General features: G+C 43.6%; 1 protein-coding gene across 4 annotated transcripts in view; it reads left to right on the forward strand.

The window, feature by feature from the left end:
• ASTN2 (astrotactin 2) overlaps nucleotides 1-19,214 on the forward strand; it is a 791,570-nt gene that overhangs the window by 268,496 nt on the left and 503,860 nt on the right. For all 4 annotated transcript variants that reach the window (XM_039866760.1, XM_039866761.1, XM_039866762.1 and 1 more), the window contains one exon: nucleotides 5,589-5,696. In XM_039866760.1, coding sequence (XP_039722694.1) covers nucleotides 5,589-5,696 — 108 coding nt within the window. The remainder of the gene's footprint in view (nucleotides 1-5,588; nucleotides 5,697-19,214) is intronic.

Below are 19,214 nucleotides of genomic sequence, written 5' to 3' on the forward strand. Positions count from 1 at the left end.
GAGGTAGACTTGCAAAGCAATGAGTTAATTTTTACAGGCCCAGGAAAGACCATGTATCCTAGCTCCTGCTCCAGCCTTTCTCATAATACGACTTTCAAGTAGTTCAGAAGTCTCGATTTGCTCCAGAGCAAATATGAGCTCAGGTTCCTAATTTGCCACAAAATATCTATATCACCTTGGAGAAGCCTCTAAATACCTCTGAATATCTCAGTTAATCTATCAGCAAAATTGAGATAATTCCTAAGAATTATTTCGTTCAAATTTGGGGCTTTGCCATTAGAGTTTAGCATCATGCCAGGAAAATCTTAATTGTTTCCTTACTAGAAAGTAAGCCCCAGGAAGTCAGGAAGTTTTTGTCTGTTTTATTTACTGCAGCATTCTCAATGCCTAGGACAGTGTTCAGTACAGAATAGACAGTTGGTAATTATTAAATGAATGAATAAACTAATGAGTGAGTGTTGTGTTTTTTTGAGGTGACCAGTGGGTCCAGGACAGGCTGAATTGTCACCCTCTGCATCCTCAAACACTACATCTGGACTTAGGATGCTTGAGCTTGCACTTTTCAACGTGGCTCTGTAATGCATCCCTCTGTGTCTCAACTTCCCTGCTCCCTTTCTGAATGTCACAGTTCACACATTCCCCCATTCGACATTTCTGTCTTCAGTCAGTCTTGTGATGCCACAAAGAGAACAGAAGGTCTATTATTTTTAAACATTGTATTTATCAAGATAATATTTATACAACAGAACATGAACCATGAACTCTTTTGAAATGTATAATTCGTTGCCATTTAGTACATTCACAAGATTGGGCAACTATCACCTGTATCTAGTTCTGAGACATTTCCATCACACCAGAAGGAAATCCCATACTCAGACATTTACTCTCTATATCTCTTCTCCCTCTGCCCATCCTTGGCAACCGCCACTTTCTGTCTCTATGGGTTTACTTTTTGGGGATGTTTATTAATATAAACAGAATCATATAATATATGGCTATTTATGTCTGACTTCTTTCACTTGGCAGAATGTTTGTAAGACTCGTCTACATTGTAACGTGTCAGCGTTCCCTTTTGTGGCTGGATAATATCCCATTTTGTTTATCTCTTTATCAGTTGATGGACATTTTGGGGTTTTTTTTCCACCTTTTTGCTATTGTAAACAGTGCTCCTGTGAACATTCATGTACAGATATTTATTTGAATACCCTATCTTCAGTTCTTCAGGGATATCCGTAGGGGCAAAATTGCTAGATCATGTGGTAAGTTTGTGTTTAATTTCTTGAGGTACTCTCAAACTATTTTCCACAATGGTTGTGCCATTTTGCAATCTCACCAGCAATATCTGATAGTTCCAATTTCTCTATATCCACTCCAACACTTGTTATTTTTTCAATATTTTGATTATGGTCAGCCAAGTGGATATGAAGTGGAGTCTCATTGTGGCTTTGATTTCCATTTCCCTAATGACTCATCCTTTCATGAGAACAGAGGGTTTTGAGTGAGAAAAAAGCCAGGTTCAAACTTGGGGTTCTGCCATTAGTAACTTGTGTCATCTTGGATGAACAACATTGAGATTCTGAAGCCTGGTTTGCCCTCAGTAAAATTGGGATGATTCTTACCTCTCAGATCCTCTGTGATGCATAGATGGGATATTGCACATAAAGTGCCTAGAGCAGTGCATATCACACTGTGATGTGTGCTTAGCTGATCTTCTTCATGGCACCTTCCCAGTCCATGCAGAACCAAAAGAACCAGGGGCTCGTGGAATAAGGGCAAAGGACCCGATGGTTCCTCTCCTTTTCTCTTGCCAGTCTCTGATCATTCTCACTTTCTCCCAGCTCCTAAATGGAACTACTTGAGCATCCCTGAATAATTAATGGCTGCACTTTAGTTCACTAAATCAACAATTTCATATTAAAATCCTAGTAGAGGGGTTCTTTTTCTATCTATCTGAATCATCTCCAAGTCAGTCTGTAATTGGCCTGTGGCCCCTTCAGATAATGTGGAGACGCAGAGGCTATACGCCTTGGGTGACTGCCACCACTCTAGGATGTCACAAAAGGCAGGGAGTCACCACTCCCACCTAGCAGTTCTTCCTTTTCTTCTATTAAACTCTAATACCCTGATTCCTTCCTTCAGAAGTGCATTACTTGTCATGGCTCATGGATTAAGCCAATGTAGAAACCTGCTAGACTCCAAATGCCTTAGGGCAGAGACAATGACTATTGTCTTTTAATAGAATCTGAGCTATACCATTTTTCATCCAAGTCTCATTAAAAAATGATTCAACACCTTAGTGGGGCTTGTGTCTTACTCATCTCTCTCCTGTGCCCAGATTCTGATCCTTAATTATGCTCAGTAATAATGGTCGTGTAAGTACCTCCAACACCATGTTCTCCAATATGGTGGGCACTTGAAATGTAGCTAGTCTATATTGTGGTGTACCTCAAGCATAAAATATACACTGGATTTTGAGAACTTGTTGTGCAAAATATATAAAATATTCCAGCATGATAGTTGTAATTACTTGTTAAAGTGACAGTATTTTGAATATATTCAGTTAAATACAATATATTGTGAAAATTAATTTTACCTGTTTATGGTTGCTAGAACATTTAAAATTGCATGTGTGGCTTGTAACAAATCTTGTCTGCCATGTTCACCATGGCAGGACCATAAAAGTCATTTTTTGTTGAGAGAGGAAGAAAGAAGAGAAAGCAGGAAAGAGGATGTGAGGGAGGGAGGAGTTAGCTGGAACATTTCAAAGTACTGGGGCGGCATTAAAGGGGCTGTGAGAAGAGCCTGGGGCAGACTCCAGAGAGGCACGGATCCCTCTCTTTTTCTCTGCTGCCCAAAAACACAGCAGGAAGTACGACAGATGCTTCTTGTATATGTGGCAACTATTTTATCAGATGCCTTTACTTCCCCTTGGCCAAGAATTATGTGTAGATGAGCAAAAGTCCTCCTTCCCTCCTTCCCTCCCTCTTTTTTTTTTCGCTTTCTTCCTTCTATCCTCCCTCTCTCCCTTGCTTTCTTCTTTCCTTCCTTTTTCTGTAACAGCGAAATATGTTAAAGGCAATTTAAAATGCCCTGCTGGCCTCCATAGAGCCCTTCCACTGCTTCCAGCATCTCCACGGCGCCCTTGCCAACTCCATTTTGAACGGGGAACTGTGTCTGGTATAATCTGGATAGTTACCTGCTATCTCCAGGCCCAACCCTTAGTTGCTAGGGATTGGAGAGGTTTTCACTAAGGGGCAGGGACAGACCATGACCAAAGACACATCTGGGGACAAAGATAAGAAATTTTTGTTTCTTGTACTCCCACCCATTTCAACATACTATCTCAAAGGAGGGGCAGGGCAGGTATCAATTTTTTTTTCCATTTTACAGTTAATTAACTTGAGAGACAGTGTCACAAGTAGTTAAACATTTGAGCTTGGTTGTCGGTCACATTTGGGTTCCAAGTCCGACTTCACTGATTATTAGCAAATCGCTTTCCTTTTCTGAACTTCGGTTGCTTCATCTGTAAAGCGGGCATCGTGAAACCTCCCCCCATGAGTTGGGAATGACTTGGCACCTCGATGTGTAAAGGATAATCTGCTTTCCCCAAGGTTCCCTCTTGAGCTGTTTCTAGACAAGCAATTTACATACCTGAGAGCCCAAATTTGGACCTGCACAGACTAGCCTTGAATCCTAACTCTCCTACTCATCCTCTGTGTGACTTTCAGCAAGTCACTTTGCCCAGCCATGTCTTTTTTTTTACCTAGGTTGTTAGTTACACCTTCCTTATGCGTAGAGCATGATGAGGACTGTATGCAATATTGTAGACATCACCTAGGTACATAGTAGATTGTTTAGCAGGCTGCTAGAATGGAATGGAATGAATGAATGAATGAATGCACAATAACGGTATTGCAGAAAGTGTCTGCAAGTGGGCTTTCTGTATACTGAACGTCGCTTCAAATGTCCTACCAAAAGAAATGACATACGAAATCCTTTTATGTGTTGACAGCATTTTCCTCAAATGTGTGTTTTTCTTTTCCTCAGGTAGACTCTTTGAATAGGCAATAGGTTTGCATGGCACTTGAATAAAAAGTTATGAAACGTTTATAGAGAAAAGTTGTCTCCCTCTATCCCTATACTTGATCCACGGACTTCTCCATCCAGGCCAATCACTTTTACCAAATCCCCGAATCTCCTCCCAGAGACAGTCTGTTGATGTGGTGTCTGAAGCACCATCCACTAAACATTTTCCAAACCAAAGTTCATCTTTCTCTCTGCCCACCACATGCCCCCAACATGCTCTGAAGCTCTCCTCTCAATGTTTCCTCTCTAGGGTAAAGAGTTTATCATTCCTTTAATTTCTCTCTTTCCATATCCTATGCTTTTTTTTTTTTTTTTAAAAAAAAAAAAAAAAAAAAAAAAAAAAATAGAAATTCTCCATACGCCTCCCTGCAGAGTTAACTGCTTTAGTATTTGGTATATTTCTTTTTAGCCTATTTTTATCATTTTGGTAATCAGCATTGCTCTTTGCCCCTCCATGTTCCTCTGAGTTTGCCTCTGAAGCACTCTTGCCCCCATCTCCTCCTTCCGGTCCTCACCGCCTCTGGCTTCACCTAGACCCTCATCTCCCCTCACCTGGGTGATCGCTGAGCCTCCTAGCTGCTCGTCCTCCCTCGCACCCATTCTGAGACCTCTGTGCCACTGATGAATTCGTTCTCTTGCTCCAGAACCTTCCATGACATCCAAAGAAAAGTTCCTGTCCTCAGTGTGGCATCTGGGGCCTTCCACTGTGTGACTCCAGCATACACTTCAAAGTCAGTACTCCACTGGATGTGGCCTCCCTCTGCACACGCTCCCCACCCAGGGACAAGCCAGCTCTTCTTGCCTCTCCTTGGAATTCCCACTGAAGCCCCATCCATCCTTTCAGCCCTGACTTAAATCTTTCTTTCTCCATAAAGCCTTCCCAGGTCACCTGTGTTCGGATGGCTTGCTCTCCTCCCCCCATCCCGAGTCTTATTTTGTGGAAAACATAACCATGAATTAGGTTACAGATGCCATAGGATCCCATTTGTCACCTTGACTAGCGTATGATCCCCTAGTTGGGAAGGATGGGGTTGTGTCTTTGTATGTCCCATGTCCCGTCCTGGGCCTGGCATATATAGTAAGCACCTAAGTAAGATGTGTGTGTGTGTGTGTGAAATTAAGTTGCTTGGAGTGTTTTCTTAGAGGCAGACTCATCGAACTAAGCAACAATATGGCGATCAATTATTTAGTAGCCATCAGGGACCAGGCATTTCACATAACTCCTTTCATATTTAAAGCAACTCCACAAGGTTAATAGTTTATTGTTCCTATTTTAGGAAGGAAGAACACAGGGCTCAGAAAGGTGAGGCATTTACCCAAGGTCACACAGCCCCAGCCTCACTGCATAGACCGAGCTCCTTCTGTGAATCATGCCGCCTCCCTCCGCACCTGCGAGTCACAGAAAGGAGTCTGGGGACCGGGTGGCTGATCTTTGGGGCGGATGAGGGGTTGAATGAGCTTCTGGAGGCTGGAGATGACTGATGGAGTGCACTTCCTCGCAGGGGGAATCAGCTTTGGGAGGACCAAGGGGACGTCGGGTTCAGAGGCAGATGACGAGACGCAGCTGACGTTCTACACCGAGCAGTACCGCAGCCGCCGCCGCAGCAAAGGTAAGTCCTTGGGAAGGTTCCAGAACCGGAGTTTGTAAGCAGATTTTGTGCTTAATGACAGACCCTGAGTCTTCTTCAACCTGTTCTCTGTCCAGTTAACCCTGAGCTTGACACCCGAAACCCTAGCTGGGCGAGGGATCAGTATTATAGCCTCTTCCCTCCAGTCTTCACTTGCTTTCTGTCCTTCCTCATTCCTTAAAGGATTTACGGATAATTTTTTTTTTTTAAGTTTATGCAATTTCTTTTTTTTTTTTTAATTCAGTACAGGAATTGAAATAACTAAGAAAATGAGACTGAAAAGAAAATAGGAATAAGGACAATTATTCACACTCAGGTTAGATCAATGCCGCGTAATCTGTGCCATACTGTGTAGTGTAGTTCTTGGGAGGACCCGGCAGTTGAACTCAGATCCTTAGCAACCGAAACGCAAAGGGAAACGTACTCAGCAGTAAAACGCACAGGGTTCTATGGGACAGAACCGGTATTTGTTCAAGAAGTTCTATGTACCTGACCCCGAGAACAGGGAGAACGTTCTCTAGTCGGTCCCTATAAACAACACCACGTGACTTTCCAGATAGTGTCTTTCAAGAGATGCAATTAATATCGCTGGGCGATTGCTTCTCACAATGACATCCAGCATAAGGAGACGAGGCGACACTGAAGCAGGGCTCCGTCAAGGGCTAATGTCCACGGTTCACTGCGATGACATGCTCTGGAGGGAAAACTGTATTTCCGGCAATCACCTGCGAATGTAATTCCTCATCCCTGAGTGTTTTATGAGGATGGGAAATTAGCAAGATCAAGACTGCATTTTTGGAAGAGAATTTAGGGTACAAAGATATATTTCATGCCAGTGATTAAGGGCAGATCCATGAGCTTAGACCAGGTCCCGGAAAGAAGCCAGGGCCCTCCGGCAAACGTGAAGGCAGCCCAGCAAGGCCTGTGGCTGCCTGTGGCCACCTGCGGCCCTCCCGCCTCTCCACAGAAGTGGGCTGGGGAAGTGCCTATGCTCAAGAAGAGAAGAATCTTTTCTACAGAACAATTCTGCACGTGTCCCACCCATGCCTGATGATGTTCAAAGAGCAGAAATCACATAGCTTTTCTGGGCTCCTTTTCCTCTTAAGCAACTCATCTACCTTCCCCATACCTCAGGTTTTTTTCCATCTGTAAAGTGAGTCTTATAACTGCCTCACGTAGACTTGAAGGTGGATTTTGGTTATGATATATAAAAAAATTATCATGGTGTCTTGGTATATAATAAAGGTAAATAGAGTAGACGTTATTAACGTCAGTTAGGTTCTCGTTTTCGTTATCTCCCTACCCCTGGTGCCTTTCATTGAAAAGGCTCTGTGCGGGGAGTGTCTGCCTTGGCATCTCACCCGGCAAGGTTTGGCAGCCTCTGCAGCCATTAGAATAATGGGGCCTTGCCCCTCACTCCTCCCCATGTTGGCTTTCTAGTGTCTGCTGCCTTGGAGATTTACAAGTTGATGATGGACGATTCTTGATCTGTCTTATCCCTCTCCCCAGAACAGTTGCAGAATTCAGGCTGAGGAGGGTGGTGGGTCTCTTCTGTAGAACGGGGCTATTTACCACTAATTGGAAAAAATATCCATCATTGAGCATGTCCTTCATAAATTGGAGCTAAACTTAAAAAAAAGAAAAGCGAAAGCAAGCCTTGGGACTTGAGATAAATGATCCAGCCTAGTACCTCCATACCCTCCAGAAGGCCAGGCTGTTTTTCCAGGGCGGTGAGGAAGCCAGGACTGTGATGCACCCGCTCTGTACACACACACACCTTCCTCCCTGGCCCTCCTACCAGCAGAATGCCAAAGCCACTCACTTCATGTCTCCCCTCCACTTACCGTCCACTGATGGCAAATCCCTCCCCCTCCACCTCTGGTTCCCGCCCCATCTTCTGCTTCCTCCTCAGTATCCTGGGTTTGTCTGCTTGCTTGTTTGTTTTAATTTCTATTTTTTCTCCCCTCCTTCTCTTTTTTTTCCCTCCTTATCACTGCTTTCTTCTCTTTATAGTTCTGTCTTTCCTTTTGCTCTCCTCTGTGTGTTCTCGCTCTTCTCCTTCTCTCTCTCCCCTTCCCCCTTTCCCACCACTCTTTGTTCTTTTCTCAGCTATTTTGCGTGAATCCTTCCTTTCTTTCTTCCTCCCTTCCCCCTCCCTCCCTTCCGTACATACTTGAAATACTTGTTAAGCACCAACTACGTGTCTGATAATATTTAGGCATTGGGAACACACACCAAGTAACAATTTTTACAAAGCCCTACCCTGTGGAGTTTACTCTATATCAAATATAAATGTAGTAGATGGTGACAAATGCTAAGGGAAAAAAAAATACTGCAAGAAAGGGAATTAAGAGAATAGGGGAGGAATCACAAGTATAGATTCCCTGAGCCCAAGTTACTCTGTCCCTTTTGCAGAATCACAGGAAAGGCAGTCCTGACACTGGTTCATGTTGCCAAGGTTATTGCTGCTGCTGCTGCTGTGCTTGTTTTCTGAGCATAGAGAGTGAACTTGATCCTGTCAAAGCCTCTGCTCTGGCCAAGTAAACTTAGAGCCCAGTGCCCAGTTCTGCAGCTCCTGCCTGGGAAGGGCCGTGGCCCCTCTTTGTTGTTGCCCAGGAGTCTAGCTATCTTCAGGGTTCACTGCCCTAATGGAAAAAATGCACATACAAAGATGAGCGGGAAGGTTTGGGAATCCTTGGAGATGACAGAGCAATGGAACAGAGTATTGACAGCATGGAGTGGCTTCTGTCATCCCATTTGGCTGTGCCTTCACCCCCAGGCCTGCCTTCATGTCCTCCCAGCCCCGCCCTGACCTCTGCCGCCAGAATCTCAGCTCTCCTTTAGCAAACGCAGTGAGTCAGTGGTTCTCTGTGGTCTGCCCAGGGCCATGCAAGCCAGCCTGGCCATCACTCAGAGGAGACAATAACACGTGATAATGTGGAGGAAGAAAGAGATAAAAATATCAGGAAAGGCAATCCCTAAGCTGGTTGAAAACAGTCATCTCATAGCTTTTGATTCCATGTTAATTCACTCTACCTCATTTAGTTCCATCTGAAAATAGGATCTGGGCTGTGTCTCTCAAATCTAGGGGCATGGGACCCTGGCATCATCCATTAGTGATAGGCACAGTGGTTTTTAGTTACTGACTTGCCACCAGTTTTCTATGTGACCTTAGCCAAGTCACTGCCTATCTCTGAATCTCATTTTCCCATTTGATAAGTAGAGGTTGAAAAGGGATGCTCAGATGTAAGTCAGCAAATGCTGGCAAGGGTCTTCCCGCGGGCCCTGCACTGGGCCGAGTGGGCTGTGGATATTAGAAGATGTTGGAAGACAAAGTGTAGCCAGATGCTATCTGGGTGGTTCATACTGTCCCAGCTTTGAGAGAGAAAAAGAGAGAGAGAGGAAGAGCAGAGAAATCTGGGAGGGCTTCCTGGAAGAGTTGAAGCTGGAAAGTGAGTTGGGCCCTTGGGCCCAGGCACGGCTCTGTCACTGTTCACCCACATGACATTAGTGCCAGTAGTCTCAATATTCTTGTCTTCAAAATGGAGTAGCAATACCTCATTCTCAGAGTAATTGTGAGGGTTAAATGGGAACATGAGCATCTCTTTGTAACTACAATCCCTGGCACTGAGTTTTCCCTTTTTCCACCATACCATCCATCTTAGTCTCTGTCACCTGTATTCTTTGCTTAAAAACTGCAAAAATCACCTTCTTAATGGTCTCACTTACCATATTCCAACCCTTCTCAACCATGCAGCCAGAGTGATCATTTAAAAAATGTAAATGGGGTCATGTTGCTTCTCTGCGTAGAAGCTTCATCCTTCCTTTTGCATCTAGGGTGGGACATGAACTTCTTACCACCTGCCCATCTCCCCAGGGCTCTGTCCACTCCTGCCTCCCAGGCCTCTTCTGCAGCACTCCCATGTCCGTCCTGCCAGAACCTTCACAAACGTTCTCTCCTGAAATACTCTCTCCTGCCCTTTGACACACTTCTGCTCACTCTGACATCATTTAAATGGCATGTTTTCAGCTAAACTATCCCACACCTAATTTCACTATTTTATTCTATACCAGCTCTTGTGTTCTTCCCTTTCTGTAGATTTCATCGTTGGTATAATTTTACATGAATCTTTATATTCTCTGGGCAATATCTGTACCCTCCACTGAACTGGAAGCTTCTCAAAGGTGGATCCATTGTCCTCTGTGCCCAGCTTCCCATCCCCAGCCCTAAACACAGGCAGGCATGAATGAATGAAAGAAATCGCTGGCCCAGTGTCTAGACTATTATAAGGGCTCAGGATGGAAACTGCTTTTCTGTCACCTCCTCTTGCTTCCTCTCACTCCATTCTCACTTCCTTTGCTTCTCTCTCCTCTCCTGGTGAGCTGAACTGAGACCTAATTCTTCCACTTCAAGGTCTCCAGGGAAGGACATGCCTGGTAGTGGGAAGAGAGTCGGAGTACTAATGTTGGAAACCCACTCTACCTGGGTTCTTTGAGCATGCCGAATGTGTGAAGTGTGAAGGGATGTGACAAGTCCAGAAGTTTCCCTGGCGGAGAACACTATACCAAGGGCCGATGGCAGGGAAAGGACACGGAATGAGAGGAGAAAGGAAACACTGAACAGGTTTTTCTCACCTAGCTCTCTCTCTTTAGCACATCCCATGAAAGAAAGAGAAGTGGCCTTAGATCCAGCCAACCTGGCTGTGAATCCTGACTTCACCTCATCCCCTTCGTGTGGCCATGGCTGGGCTTTTAACATCCGGGCGCTTCTCTCTGTATAAAACAGAGCTGTTGACCTCTACCTTGCAGAGTGAGCAAGTCTAGAGATGGAAGATTCTAGAATTCACCCAGAAATGCTCAAGAAATTGGGTTCTTTCCTCCTGAAATTCCCCTTACCTTAAAAACATTCGGGACCCCAAACTAAATCAGCTAAAATTTTATTATGGGCAGTAGGATCTATTGGAAAAGAGACTTACGATATAGTCTGAGAATTAACCCTAGCTTCCCCAAGTCTCAGGCTCTTTGTAAAGGAGATGGGACTTATTCACAGGTGCCTGTACGGCCAAGTGGAAACCCGTACCAAAGAAAAGAACTGTGAATGGGCGTGGTGAGTGGTGGAGGGAGAGAGAAAGGCACTGAGAAACAGGCAGAGAAAGCAAGACTTGTGAGTCTGGTTGGAGTTCCTAAATCGGGAGTCAGCAACCTTTTTCTGTAAATGGCCAGTTTGTAAACATTTTTGGCTTTTTTGGGTCATATAGTCACTGTTGGAATTATTCAGTCCTCTATTGTACATTGAAAGCTGCCATAGACAATACAAAAATGAATGAATATAAATGTGCCCTAGTGAAATGTATTTCCTAAACAAAGAAAGAAACAAACAAAAGAAACCAGTTTGCTGACCCCTGACCCATGCCCTAAACCATCCATGTCATTCCTCACCTGTACGACTGATCCAGGAAACTTGAGCGAAATCTCACAATGTTTTGTGAAGTGAATCTGATCTCATATCACACACGACATTGATGACTAAATAAGTCTATTTGTCAAGCAATGAATCCTCCATTTGGTTAAGTAAATAACCATTTAACCCATCACTTACTCAGGGCTTACCAATTCTGACGGCATTCTACAAAACCAAATAATTAAGTAGCTGGACATGGTAGGCACCCACTGGGTAGAATTTCACCTTTATTAACCAGAAATAATACTACATACAGCAAAGGATACTGAACCCCAGGTTAGGAGAGATGTGTGTTGGAGTCTGTATCCCCACCAACACACTTAGTGACCCTTGGCAAGCATGTACGTGCCCTCTTGCAGCCTCAGATTTTCTGTCAGACGAGGATACTTATGACTCATGGCATCAAGTCTGAAGCTCATTCTAGTGTAACCTGTGTTTATGGAATAACCAACCTTACTAAGCTTAATTCTAGGTAGTGTAAGAAGTGGGGCTGGAGGCCCCAGCCTCAAGGTGGTTAGAATCTCCTTGGGGGAGATGCAGCTCACACAGAAAAGCATTGTTGGTCAGGATAAGCTAGTGTGTAATCGAAGGTCCAGATCAAAAGTGCAGATGGCATGGCCAGCCCCAGGCAAAAGATGAAGAGGAGACAGAGCAGACACAGCTGCTAGATGATTCCAGCAGTGCAAGCACCCAGCATGGGCCTCCAGGCTTAGCTCTGCTGGTGGCTGCGTGGCCTTGGGCCTCCCTCTCTGGCCCTCATTCTTCTCATCTGCTGGCTGCTCAGCCAGTTCTAGAAACCCAGGTTTTCTGATTCCTAATCCTGTGTACATTCTTCTAAGCTTTGCTAATTATGATTGGTTTCCCAGCAGAGAGAACCAGAGCATGAATATTCCTGATTTTGCTTATTTCTTTGTTTTAGTTGCTTGTTTTAATTTTGCAGTTCCTAGGCTGAGGTTTTCTGTAGTGATAAGAACTCTTGAATTTTAAACAAAACTTTGTACTAATTTGTACGGATGCGTAGTTTTTTTTCTTTTTGATTTTACAAACACATACACACACACACACACACACACACACACAAAGAATTTAATCCTGTATTAGAAGAAAAGAGCAGGTGAGGATATGTTCAAGGCATATCTACAGAAAAGGAAGCCTTTGGGGATCGAGGGTAGGAGACTCTTCTCAAATATAAGCTGAGAATGTGAAGATGGATCTGAGACTCCAAGAGCTGGGAATGGGGTGGGGTGAAAGCTGAGCACCAGCAGAACAGTACCTGCCAAATAGGAGGATGGAAGGTACATGGTGCCCTGGGATGGGGATGAGAGATGCCAGAAACTAAGTAGATTCCAAGGCTGTGGCTTTGGGAATAACGACAGATGGGCTCGAGAAACAGGCAGGAACCATGCCTTGACCACTTGAGTATCCATCCCATCCCTTTATCCACTGCTTGTCATCAAACCGCATGTTCTTTTTGTTTGTTTGTTTTATCAGACCTAAAGATAATTCTTCCGATCTTCCATCTTATATACATAAAAATCAAGGCTCAGAGAAGGGAAACATTTTTCCCAAGGTTAAAATTTTGCCTTAGCTTTATTGCCAGTCAATAAATGTGTCATAAAATTTAAAAAAAAAAAAAAAGTTGCTTTTTCAAATGACAAAGCAAATGGGGCAAAATGTTTATAATATGTGAATCTGAACAAAGAACAATATATGGATGTTCTTTGTATTCTTCTTATCTTTGCAGCTTTTCAATGAGTTTGAAATTATTTCCAGACCGAAACATTAAATAAATAGCAGGCTGAACATAGGCTTCAGAATCAGCAGACAGGGGTCCAGATCCTCACTCTGCTCTTTCCTAGCTGTGTAGCTTAGGGCAAAGCTCTTTCCTTCTCTGAGCCTCAGTCTCTCCTGGGTAAGGGAAGATGAGCCTGGTATTAAGTCCTTCTACTCTTCCTTAGCCTTGTTGTGAGGATTGAAGGAGATGATGTATGCGAAGGACACGCTTAGCTGAGTGTACCTGCCATGTGAACAGTGTTCACTAAATGGTAACCAGTTAAGCGCAGCAAACCAGTGTCCAATGCAGGCATGACTGTATGGCTTTTTCCTAATGTTCTGGCCTGCAAATTGGTTTTATTTCTACAGAAGAAAAAAAAAAGTAAAACATCTCCAGGAAGAACATGAATTTGGTGGAATGAGCCTCTTGAGGATATTGTGAAATAGCTTTTCCCTTCACCATCCTTGTCCCTTGTCTGAGGAGAGCCTCTTTCTCAGGCACATCTGCAGGATACCCTCTGTCCCCTAGGACTTGCTACTCAGAAGAGGAAACATTGAAGACAGATCGATTGGTATTTAATTATCTTCTAAGCATTGTAGCTAGGGTGACCCAAAGCCCAGACTGTGGAGGGAGGAAATTGTGTCAGGGAAGTGGGGCAGGCGGTTCTGGTTTGGGGAGATTCAGGACAGAAGCAAGGCCCTTGTTCCTTTTAACCTTATCTCTCCTGCTAACCCTGCTTCTCCCTACCCAGCAGGGATTTCTGCTGAGGTCAGCATAACTGGAGCTCAAGACGAAGCATTAGCTGGGGGCCTCGGAGGTGAACGCCTGGGTGTCTTCGGAGGTGGGCTTATCAGGTTATCCTAGGGTGTGGACATGGGCATAGGGAAAGCAGGAGTAGGTTAAGACAGGGTAGATAGCCAGGGAGAGGGAGTGATGGGTGAGTTTTCAGGGAAGGTGGGAAACAGGGACAGAGGAAAGAAGGGCCAAGTAAGAGTCTTATGAAGGCCTAGGGCTTGGGTTCCAACAGAGGTTGCACCCCAGTTTGGTTATGAGAATTGAGCAACATTTTGGGCCTCCATTTCCTATTTGTCAGTCAACAAAGGAGAATTCGACACTCACTATGTTCTTCTTAGCAATTCTGAGAGTTCATGATAGAAGCATAACAGGGGAGGAAAAAGGAAAAGCACAGAAAAACCACATCTGATGTATTGAACTCTCTCTCCACTTGTCTGTGTTCTCTATGTGCATCATCTTGTAGAATTCTAAGCAATACCATGAGAAGGGATTGTTCTGCTCTCCATTTACAGATAAGGAAACTGAAGCTTAAAGAGGTCACTTACCTGAGGCACGGTGAGGTAAGGGGAACTGGGATTGGAACGTAAGCTATTTGGTTTCAAACTCTGCTCAGACCATTTTATGACTGAAAATGCAGTGAGGGAGCCAGACAACTTCAAAAACGTCCCTGTCCCTATTCTGACATTGGGCTCCCATGGGGTGTGTCCCCCCTTTCCCAGGCCACGAACTCGAATAACAATAATCGGAGGAATAACAACTAGAGCAACTACTCATTGAGTGTCACTTTTGTGCCAGGTCCATTGCATACTTACTGATCTTCCTATATGATAAGTTATTGTCCTTGTCTCTACCTGTAAAAGAATGAAACTAAAACCAGGCTGAGTAACTCCTCCAAGGTCATAGAATCAATAAGATGTAGGACTGAGGCTTGAACTCCATTCCGATTGGCTCCAAAATCTATTGTCACAACAACGTAAGGCTGTCCCCAGGAGAATGTCATAGATTTTCACTTCTTCCTTCTCATCAAATTTCCTACCTTGGTAGTTGAGTGTTTGTGATTTGCCATAGGTGAATACTTCCCTCCAGAATGTTCCAGGTGCTCATGCTGGCTTTGGGGAGAGATGCTATTTTCCCTCACGGGAAGATGAGACTGGAGTTTGGATTTCTCTGAGTAAAAGAGCAGTAAAATGCAGAAACCGAGCTTAGATCTGTGCCTGCATTTGGCCCTGGTTAACAAGATATTAGAGAAGAGACAATTATGTATTCAGAAATTGTAATGGGCTAAAATAAGCTTCTGTCTGATGTCTCTCTTCTCTTCCTTCCTTCAAACCTCGGAGGAAATAGACATTGGTTTTTGTTGTTGTTGTTGTGTGTGGTTTTTTTCTCTCTTAAAGGTCCCTCCCAGATTCTCTTCCCAACCTACAAAAACATCAAGCAGTCTTGGCAGGTGAGGGTTCCTTGAATGCATTGAGAGAGCCAGACAACTTCAAAAACTCCCTCCCCATGCCTATTAACGGTCCCTGAAATACTGTTTAAATTGTTCTCAGTTCTCCTCCTCCTTTGTAATGCCAACCAGCTCAGCACCTGACAGCCAGCATCGAAGGGAGGGAGATGGCTGTCAGGAATCAAATGGGAGACCAAAGGCGATAAAGCAAACATGTCGTTTTTAGTTGCTTACACTAGCGAGAAGGAATAATCAGTCTTTCTTGCTTTCTTGTTTTTCAACTAGGCTCAGCAGGATTTCTCCCCGTTTCCTTACACTGAGAGATTATGACTGTGTGCTTCCCACCCCAAGCATGACCACCCTGTCATCCCTTTTCTTCTCAATCCTGTGGGATGGTCGGGATGCTCTTACCTTGCACAAAGCTTCCCCAAAATGAGGAGAAGATACTGAGTATGATCGCCTGCGGTGTGCCAAGTGCTGCGCAGGGCGTTTGTATGCATGACCTTATTTTGTCCTGACTCCTCTTAGCTTATTTGGATGATTTTGGTCAAGTCACTTTACCTTCCGGTCCTTAATTTCTCCCTCCCAGGAATGGAAGTGATAATCCTACTTTACAGGATTAATGTGGTGACTAAACACAATCATGTGTCACTAGAGTGTAAGGTGTATGAAGGAAGATAATGAGAGAAAAGGCCGAAAAGGAGGATTGACCCAAATCAGGAAAGGCATTGAATGTCCAGTTCATTTATTTAATCAACTTATGTTTACTAAATAATTCTGTCGAGACTCTATGCTAAGGACTAGGTACATAATGGAAAGTAGACCCATAATACGACTGCTCACGTGTAGCTTATAGTCTGTCCAGGCAGAAAGAGAAGGAAGAGAGCACTTCACAAATAAATTCATAAATGAATATGTCATTTCGCACTGTGAGTAGTGTCTCTGAAGAAAACATAGGGGGAACTAAGTCGTGAAAGGCATCTTTGAGAAACCAATATTAAAGCTTAAATCTGAAGGCTTCATGGGAGGTGCCCAGGTGCTAAACAAAGGTATCTCCATGTGGGCAGAACAGAGCTTGCCCTTGGACCTACGCGAAATGGGAAGTCCAGGACCATTTTGAAGAAGAGCGATCCATCATCCTGTTTATGTTTTAAGAAGATCACTCTTTCCACAGTGGAGGACTAACTGGGAAAGGGAGAGAGACTGAAGGCAGGAGACCAGTTAGGGTGCTATTTAGGTATATTGACAGTACTCTGGGGTGGCTCTCAGGGACATGTTAACATGGCATCAACAGAACCTGATGACTGATTGGCTCTAAGGTGAGTCGATGAGCATGGCTGAAGATGAGCGTTTGATTCTGGCGGAGGAGCTGGAGACAACCACAGCGCTAGGGAAGGGAGTAACAGAAGATCTTTAGGAGACAAAGGGATGAGCTCAGTTTTAGAGCTGCTGCCTTTGGGGTACCCGCGGGAATTCCTGATGGGGACACCACCAACCTAATCTGAGCTCAGGAGAGGCCTGACCAGGAAAAGAGAGTAGGAATTGGCACTTTGTGGCTGCGCATTAACTTTCCATTTCACAAACTTAGCATATCCAAACTGCATACCTATCTATCTATCTATCTACCTATCTATCTATCATCTATCTATCTACCTATCTATCTATCTATCTATTCATTATGTTAAAAGCCCAGTCATGCCACACCTAGTTTCTCTGTTCAGAGTCTCAAAGCTGTTGGCTGGGGTTTCCCTCTCAACTGAGGTTTGGGGCACTCTTTCAAGTGCACATGGTCATTGGCAGAATTCATTTTCTCATAACTGCAAGATTGACATGGCTGATTTCCTGCCTCTCTCAGCCAGGGACCACTCTCAGCTCTCATAGGCCACTCTCCAATGCTAGCTCATGGCCCCCTCCACGGATCGCTCAAAATATGGCTGCTGGCTTCTTCAAGGCCAGCAGGAGAGCATCTTTTACACTTCAACTGTCTTCCTTCAAGGCCCTAATCTCTTTGAAGGGCTCACCGGATTTTGTCAGAAGTTTCCAGATAAATTTCTTTATGACTAACTCAGAGTCAACTGCTTTGGAACCTTAATTACGGCTAAACAATTTCTTTATCGTTGTCATATAATACAACTTAATCACCGAGTGATATCCTGTCATGTTTACAGACCTACCCACTTTCAAGAGGACGAGAATATGCAGAGTTGTGTGCAGGGGATGGGAATCTTAGGGGCCATTTTAGAACTTAGTCTCCCACAGGATGGCAATTAGATACATGAGAGGAGGAGACTAGCCTAAGGAAAGGAGAAGACCAGAAACTGAAGAGGCTCCTCGATCATGGATTCTAGGTTGAAAATGTTCTTCTCTCAATGTCTTAGGTACAATCAAATCACTTGGTGCTACAGCAGATGCCATGGCGGCTCAGAAGCATTTGTCGTGAGAACAGCTCAGAGGACATAGGGATTCAGGAAAGATTGTTACTAACTCAACAAGTAGGACACTATACACTATCCCAAGTCACTGACCCAAACTCCTTCTCTGTTGGACTGATGGAGGACTTTTTTTTTTTTCCCCATCTGTCTCATTGAGCAAATTTGCTAACCATCTGCCTCTTATAATTAGAGTAGATTTTAGAAAAAGTGGAGTCAAATCTGGCTTTTGCACTCACATGCTAGGTAGGGAGCCTAGGGCAAGTCTGTTTGGCTTTTCATTCATTCACCTGGGATATAGCGTTGGAATACATTATATCCGAGGTCCCATCAAACTCTGTTATTTATTTAACACACACTGTTGATTCTAGGAACAGCGTAGCTTTCTGAGGAATCGGGGGTTAGTAAGACATGGCTCCAGCCTTTAAGAAATTCCTTCCATGGTTGCTGTCTGTGGGCAAAGTCCATACCACTGACTCATAAGGTCATCTCTCCACCCTCAGGACATCCAGGGAACTGAGACGTTTCAGCGGCTTTAGGGGTGACATACATATTTTTTTTTACCATTTTTTTTCACCAATATAAAATAATGTAATAATTCTACTAGAGGAAAATAGATAAAAAGAAACAAGAACCTTCTAGACCAAAGAACTCATTTTTCCCATACACACACAAACACACACACACACATATAAATATTCTTTTCCATCATTGTAACCGTCATCAACACACACATTTGCATTTTGTTTATTTTCACTCAACATTATGTCACAACCACATTTTTCCTCGATACTATCATTTTTCACAACACTCTAAACCTGAAGTAGTCATAGCATAATCTGTAATACTGAAAAATTAAAATTTGCCTAAATGTCCAACACCAGGAGAATGACTAAATTACAATACGTCAGCACAATGGAATATTATGCAGCCAGATAATTGTGGAGAATGATTTTTTTAAAGAAGGATTGAACTTATAAAACCACAATAATTACTTTTGAAGACAAACAGAGCAATTTCTTTAAACAGCATATGTAGGTGAATCACAATATATTACACATATATATGCATGCAGATAGATAGATAGATAGATAGATAGATAGATAGATAGATAGATAGATAGTTGTATTTATTTATTTGTGTTTCTGTTTATCATCTGTATTCTGCCTATTCCTGAAAGGGACTTGAGGTGAGTGGAGTTGCTGGAGGTAGCCCAGTGTACAGTCTTTTAATTCATAGTCTTTGAAGCCAAACACAGCTAGTTATGAGTCTTGGCAAAGTGCTCTTGAGAAGACCACTCTAATTCACTGGCTCCTGCTTCCCTTGGCTGTGTAATGGCATAGTCATAATTCCCTCTTCTAAAAGTGGTTTTGAGGTTGAAATAAAATAATACAAGCACAGCACTTAGCACAGTCCCTGGAAGGCGGTAAGTGATGAATAAATGGTAGCATCTAGTCTGGCCTTTTCACTTTATACACGAGGAGATTGTGTCTCAGTAGCTAGGTCAGATGATCTTCAAGGTCTATTATATCTTTACATTGATTTGAAATCTTGAAAAACATTGTCCATTTCTCTTTCATTATTTGTTCAAGCCATC

The sequence above is a fragment of the Pteropus medius genome, unplaced genomic scaffold (genome assembly GCF_902729225.1).
Source record: "Pteropus medius unplaced genomic scaffold, Ma_sr-lr_union100, whole genome shotgun sequence".
Classification (NCBI taxonomy): domain Eukaryota; kingdom Metazoa; phylum Chordata; class Mammalia; order Chiroptera; family Pteropodidae; genus Pteropus; species Pteropus medius.